The 7,500-nt window shown below is 35.0% G+C and overlaps 1 protein-coding gene across 2 annotated transcripts in view; it reads left to right on the forward strand.

Annotated features, from left to right (window-relative positions):
- The window catches only part of LOC144972354 (chromosome transmission fidelity protein 18 homolog), a 63,913-nt gene that overhangs the window by 40,279 nt on the left and 16,134 nt on the right, over positions 1-7,500 (forward strand). For both annotated transcript variants that reach the window (XM_078913464.1, XM_078913463.1), the window contains exons 7-13: positions 236-392; positions 2,295-2,477; positions 4,143-4,240; positions 5,269-5,392; positions 5,760-5,878; positions 6,096-6,189; positions 7,019-7,117. In XM_078913464.1, coding sequence (XP_078769590.1) covers positions 236-392; positions 2,295-2,477; positions 4,143-4,240; positions 5,269-5,392; positions 5,760-5,878; positions 6,096-6,189; positions 7,019-7,117 — 874 coding nt within the window. The remainder of the gene's footprint in view (positions 1-235; positions 393-2,294; positions 2,478-4,142; positions 4,241-5,268; positions 5,393-5,759; positions 5,879-6,095; positions 6,190-7,018; positions 7,118-7,500) is intronic.

Raw genomic sequence — 7,500 nt, forward strand, 5'->3', positions numbered from 1 at the left:
ACTTTTAGTGGATATTGCGCTATATAAAAAGCTCAATTTATTTCAATTTAAACTATGTGGGTCATAGTATGTTTAGTATGTGTCAATATTATAAAATTATGTGGTAGCTACTATCTCTACATTCTGCATTACTCCCCCCCCCCCCCCTTTTTTTTTTTTTTTTTTTAAAGTTTATCTAACCATTTCAGAGCTACTTTATTTAAAATATGCACTTTTTCTTTATCTTCCTGCTCAGTGTTGACAAAAGTGAAAAGGAACGGGCAAGAGAATTGTCTACAATGGAAGAAGATGCTGACATGTCCGAAGATGTTGATGAGGTCACCAATAGTATGAAGTCTCTATGGGTGGAGAAATATGCTCCACGAAAATATACAGAGCTTTTGAGTGAAGAGGTGAGAGTTATATCTAATCGTATGTGTGTATGTAACAGGCTTGACAACCAGTATGATTTCTCGTATTTTGATTTGCTTTAGGGAATTGTGACTAAAATATGCTGAATGCAAACATTCAGGATTTGTAACAAAAGGTGGGAAAATAATAAAAGTGTGTTATTAAATATTATAGTCTCCACCTTGATGTGAACCTGATGAGCCAGACAGGTGATTTGTCGAAGGAATTACACGTTTTTTTCCCCTCCACCAGCGGATTTAGTCACCATATATTCAGTGAAAATTAATTTTGGATACTTGCTGATGTTGAAAATATGGATTTTTGCGGGAAATGGTGAGGAAAAAACAGCTGAAATATTGGGGGAAAATATGATTATTTAAAAAAAAAAAGTAGAGGTTGGTTGGCAAGTCCGTACTTCATAGTTTTCTATACATTTTCTTTTAGCAAATGCTTTTCAAAGAAAGGAAGCAGGTTTTTTTGGGTTATTTTGTTTTTGTTTTTGTTTTTTTTTGGGGGGGGGGGAATTTTTTCAACTATCTTTTAAAGGTGTTCTAGGATTTTTTCAATCTACTAGTCTTGTTCATTTTGACCATGATGATATAAACTGTCCAATCTATCATCACTGGGTGGGGTTCCTGACCTCCCATAGTGGGCAGGAAGGTACTTACTGTGTCTTCTATCCCCCTGTATTTTTTTTTCCAACTTGATGTCTTTGTCTTGGAATGAGATTACTTGGTTTTGTCCTGACCCTGGCTGAGAGGGAAACAGTCAAATGTATAATTAGTTTTGGGAGATGATATTTTTTTTGCCTTGTAAATCATCTCTCTGTTTTGCACTGTAATATGTTTTGTTTACATATTATTTATGATTTGTAAACATTTGAGTGTATTCCTCTTAGTGGGGACCTGTGTTTGTGTATGGATGAGACTTTTAGGTGATCTCAAACTAAGAACATTGATGGTTTGCTCTTGGAATCTACATCTGTTTCCTATTTGAACCAATTACACCTTGTCTTACCTTTTTTTGAGTGCTTTAATTGTAATTCTAGAACTTATTACTATCCCATTTCCTTCCTTTTTACTGGCGCTGATATGACCTTACTGTGTTGCAAGCGCCATAAAACCCTTAAAAACATAAAACATAAAATCTATCATCAATTTTATTTTCCCCGTATTTTGATACTCAGTAGCTTTACTATGATGTATAACAATCTAACATTTTGTATACCTTTATAACATCATATTATAACCTCTTTCAAAATGATAAACATCAGCCCTTCTTAATACTAAAAGCATTCTTTGCACTACTTAATTCATGATTGTAAGCTTAGAATTTGAGTTTCAAATCAAAAGTATGATTAGGTATTATTCTATAAAATTTTGGTCTCACTGAGCAGTCATGATTTTTAGTAACTGTTACTTCTAACAACTAAATAAAAATAGTTTTCCAATTCTTTCTTTGTTTTTTTAAATGCTCAAGTGTTTGAAAAGAAAACAACCCGAAAATCATCAGATTCAGATTTATCATCTCAATCAAAAATATTGTTATTATCGATATTTCAAATTTTTCTGGTTTCCATATCGCAGATGATGTAATAACATGTTTGGTCCAATATTTCATGTCTTTTGTTGTTTTTTTTTTCTTTTTCTTTAAAATGGAGCCAGAGTTTATCCCAGTTTCCATAGCATGGAATGGACAATAGCAATTGCTTGCTATCCTTCGGATAGAACTTAAGTCCACCATATCTAATTGGTCCAGCTACCCAATCACTGCTGAACAAGGGAGGTCAGAAAAAAATCTTTACGTCACCTGGGAATCGAGCTTGGTCCCTTTGCATGTGAAGCGAGTGCTCTACCAATTTATCTTCATGACCTCCTTTTTTTCCTTTTTTAAAATTATTACAGGCTGTAAATCGAGGTCTTCTTCACTGGATCAGGCTATGGGACTATGTAGTCTTCAACAAGGAAGTGCCAAAGTCTCGCAAGAATGACAAGAATAAGGACTATAAAAATAGCAAGTTTAAGAATAAGAAAACAGAACCTGATGTCCTCGATTCCTTGGATGGATTCAACAGACCAATACAAAAGGTAAACAACAAAAAAAGGGTATAGCCCTTCGGAGCCATAAAGCCCACAGAGTTTGATTTATCTCAGTCCGTCGGGTTTTTAAACGGACAGAAGCACTTGTTGCTTTCTTGTGCGGCTATGTGGTCTTGTGGTATGATACTCGCTTTCGGATTGGAATTTCCTGTGTTCGAGCCTCGCTCTGCGCATAGTTGAGTCCTTGGAAAAGGCTCTTTACTCATATTCTCTCACCATACTCGGGTATAAACTGAGTATCTGGCCGTTAAAAGCGTTATCTCTGACTGAAATGAATTGTAATATGGTCTAACAGGCGTCATGTCACGTTCTACATGCTTCGTATTGCTGTTGGTCAGGGACCCTTTGAAAAGCACTGTGAGCTTGTTTAGTGGATAATGCCAAATATAAAAGCTCAAGTTTTTTGTTTGTTGCTGTTTTTGTTCTTTTTTAATAGGACACTGATTGATTGCAGAGCAATTTCCATCAGATATCTAACAGACTCAGCTATCCAATCACAGCTGAGCAGAGCAATTTCCATCAGATATCTAACAGACTCAGCTATCCAATCACAGCTGAGTCTCCGACTGCTTCCAGGATTGATTCCAGTCCCTGGGTGGGGATCCTGACCTCCCATAGTGGGCAGAGAGGTACATGCTGTGTCTTTTATCCCCCCATATCGTTTTCCAATTGTTTCCTGTCGTTGTCGTGGTATGAGATTACTTAGTTTTGTCCTGACCCTTGGCTGGGAGGGAAACAGTCGAATGTATAGTTATAGTTTTGGGAGATTATATTTTTTTCCTTGTAAATCATCTCTCTGTTATGCATTGTATTATGTTTAGTTTACATATATTATATGATTTGTAAACTTTTGAGTGTATTCCTCTTAGTAGGGACCTGTGCTTGTGTCTGGATGAGACCTTTAGGTGATCTCAGACTAAGTACTTTGATGGTGTGCTCTTGGAATCTACATCTGTTCCCTATTTGAACCAATTCCCCTTTGTCTTACCTTTTCTTGTGTGCTTAAATTGTAATTCTAGAACTTTTTACTATCCCATTTTCTTCCTTTTTACTGGTGCTGATATGACCTTAATGTGTTGCAAGCGCCGTAAAACCCTTAAAAACAAAAACAAAAACCCTTAAAAACAAAAACAAAAACTATTCCAGTCCCTTTGCGTTTGAAGTGAGTGCTCTACCACAAGCTTTTGTAGCCCCTCTACATAAAGTTGTAAAAGATCCATATTTTCTTACTGTGAGAGGCAGCTTTGAAAGATAAATGTTCAGTAATTCCTTTATATGCTTATGAGAGTGAAAAGACAGCATCATTGGCCATAAGAAGGGTAGCTTGTTTTAGTTAGTTAATCATCTGTGATGTTTCATTAACATATTATAAGGTCAATTAGTAGGGATTGCCAGTGACTACTGTCCTGTGTTGGCTTTCGAACTTCCCCTAAGTCCAACCAAAGGGTATCATCTCTCTTTCTACCGATCTTCTCCACGTCTCCAGTTGCCTTCCCCTATTGTGGTTGTCAAATTACTATGAGCAGAAACAAAGGCTTTGATTTAGTTGGATGATGTCCTTATAGAAAATCCTTTAAATGAAACTTAAGCACTCTCATAATTGGGTGATGGGATGACAGTGATTGATTATGGACGATTTTCTTATACTTGTAGGTGGCACTGCTGTGTGGACCACCAGGATTAGGAAAGACTACTCTTGCTCACATTGTGGCAAAGCATGCTGGGTACAATGTAGTAGAAATGAATGCCAGGTAAGCTTTTGTATTGTCATTAGCATAGCTGCCAGCTGTCCTGATAAAATCGGGACTGTCCCAATTTGGCAATCTGGAGAAAATTTGAAAACCAAAATATTAGACTGTTATATGTGAGGCTGGCTGAGAAAACCTGGGAAGATGCAGCAAGCTTCGATTTGAGATATGAGCCAAAATCGAAGATAAAGTGTTTCCCATGGTAACAAATTTTATTCAGAAAAAAATTCATAACTTGGGTTCTAATAGACATTGAAAGAAATTTTAAAGTGGTAAATGATCAGAAAGATGTGGTCTACACCACTGTATACACAACTCAATTTATAAAATTTGCTCATCTTTCTGGGTTTTCTAAGCCAGCCTGGAAATGCCCCTTCACAATTAAAACAAGGAACAGAATAAAGCTCTAAATCTCAATTATATTATTTAGTAGTTTAAAAATACTCCTGTTTGGGGTCAGGATGGTATTGTGCTTACGGGTGTCCTGATTTAGCTCTTTGAAAATTGGCAGCTATGCATTAGAATATTTCGTTGATTGGCGTGGGTGGCGCAAGAAAGCATTTTTATAAAATTACATTTATCAAAGAGGTGTGACCTTAATACAATTATACAAAAATGTCCACAGTCTTGACCAAATTGACTATAAAACATTCTGTAGGTGCTCCCATATAAAATTTATCAATGGGTGACAAACAAGCATTTTTATATAACTATTAATCAAAACTCAATTATTTTAAGGACATTGAATATATGAAACAGATTAAAATTTGAAACCAAAAACTGTAAATCTCTTCAGAAATGCCATTGTATAATTCATTGATAATCGCTGAACTGACGTCATGTCATGTCCTACTTGTTAAGTGTTGATGTTGGCTAGGGACAAATTGGCATGTTTAGTGGATATTGCGCTATAATATAAAAGCTCTAGTGTTTTGTTTTGTATTTTCATGCAAACAGCATCATTCATTTGATTGAAAATATTTTTTTTGTCTTATGTTTTTTTGTTTTGTTTTCCCTCTACTTTCTCTTAGTGATGACCGCAGTGTGGATGTGTTTCGTACCAAACTAGAATCAGCAACACAGATGAAGGCTGTCCTGGGAACAGATCCAAGTCCTAATTGTCTGGTCATCGATGAAATTGATGGGGCACCGGCTGTAAGACTTTTAGTCCTTTACGTCTTCTTGGCTTTTCAATGATTTCCTGTAATTTGGGTTGTTTGTTTTTTTAAATATATATATAATACAGTTCATCCTGGTTTCTGTATCGTAGTGTATCCTGTTTCCTCTGGATAAAGGGTCAGTTATTGATTGCAGTCCTTTTCACCAGATCTTTTTAACAAACAGCTGATTTGAGGAAGAGGGCAAGGGTGAAAAAAAGTGGCTCTTCTCGTTTGAAACGTGTCCATTTGCTTTTGAGTCAAAATCTTTTACTGATTTCAGGGTTCCCTAGCTATGCTTTTTCAATATAAAAAATCAAGTCATCTTTGTGTTTCTATTCTTTCTTTTTTTTTTTTTAATTTAGCCAGCCATAAACGTTCTCTTAAACATGATAAAGAAGTCAGAGATGAATGAAACGTCAAACAAGAAGAAGAAAGAAGGTGGAATTCTGCGTCGACCCATCATCTGCATTTGTAACGACCAGTGAGTTCTTTTGTTGCAATATGTCAACCTCTTTTCTTTTTTTTTCTTTTTCCAGTTGCTTTTATTTTATTTTCAATTACAAGGATATATTATACGAAACCAGAGTTTTTAATGAAACAGGATGAGAGAGTGACACGAATGGCTTTGTGAAGCAAAATATGTTGTCCACATCAACCAAAACTAGGCCATCCTCATCATTGCTTATTCCATCATACAGATTTGTTCCTGCTTTGCGCCAGCTACGCCAAATGGCACTACTACTGAATTTCCCTCAGACAGAAGCCAGCAGGTTGGCAAGTCGGCTTTATGAGGTCAGTATTTCTTTTTATATCTTTACAATGTCTGGTTTTGAAAGTAGCATTGAAACTAGTGATAATCCACTCACTTAGAAAACATTTAAAAACAACTTTTTGTTGGAGAGCATATTCTATAGATTACCAGAATTAATTTTCTTATTTTTCTTATTGTTACATCAATGTGGTTTTTATCTTGTCAGTTTTATATTGTGTACGACATTATAAAGCTCCAGTCAACAATTTGATCGGAACTAAACGCTAAATAAATTCTTTTTCTTCTTATGTTATTTGTGATTTTGATTGAAGAGTTTTTAAAAAGTCATTTGAGAAATGGGCACCTCACGAAATTTCTGCACTCTGCTCTTTTACATTTTTATAACATGGTGTGTGTGTCAATTTGGAGGGGAAAACTGGCTAAATTGTGAATGAGTGAGATACATTTGTTTTATTATTCAATTGCTTTAGGAATCATTTTCTCTCTCTTTTTTTTTTATATAACCCATTTTAGGAAGTACGAGACCATATTCTTGTATGGGGCCATTTTGATTCAGGCCCTGCTTGGAATCTTTTGCTTCGAAAGAGACAAACGGAATCGTCTCTCTATAGTGTGCCATTATAGCCAAACCAATCCCTTTGTCTTATTTATTCTTGCGTGTTTGTACTTTAAATTACTTATCTATTAATTTTCCAATCCTCTCTTTATATTGGCGTTGAAATGACCTTAGTGTTGCAAGCACCATCTAACCCCTTAATTAAAAAAAAAAAATAAAAAAGTTTAACAAGTAATACTTGTAATATGGTTATAATTAATCATGCCATTTGTTTTTAACTGTTTTGATATCAGGTAGTTCAAGTAGAAGAGCTGAAGGCAGATATCAACACTCTCCTTGCCTTATGTGAACGTACAGATAATGACATCAGATCCTGTCTGAATACCCTACAGGCAAGTTGAATTTATCAGTTTATATTCCCTCTTCTTTTTTCTTTTTTCTTTTGCTTCTCTTTTTTCTTTCTTTTTTTTTTCTTTTGCTTCTCTTTTTTCTTTCTTTCTTTTTTAAAAATGCTATCCTCCTTTGTCCTTTTTTTATTTTCTATGTAGCCTGAAGTATTTTAGTCCTTATGGAATTTATGGCATTTTAGTGTTGGTCATTTTTATCCTTGGCCACATAGTACCAACAAATCATTTTTTTAAATATAATTTCTTGATCTTTACAATTTATCACATTTTGAGTTAAGGTCAGTTATTACCTTGTCTAGCAACAACAAATCATTTTTTAATATATACTTCCTTGATTTTTAAAATGTCACTCACTGCATTTTTAAAGG

This window comes from Berghia stephanieae, chromosome 5 (assembly GCF_034508935.2).
Source record: "Berghia stephanieae isolate SIO BIC M18660-M18661 chromosome 5, UCSD_Bste_1.3, whole genome shotgun sequence".
Taxonomy (NCBI): domain Eukaryota; kingdom Metazoa; phylum Mollusca; class Gastropoda; order Nudibranchia; family Aeolidiidae; genus Berghia; species Berghia stephanieae.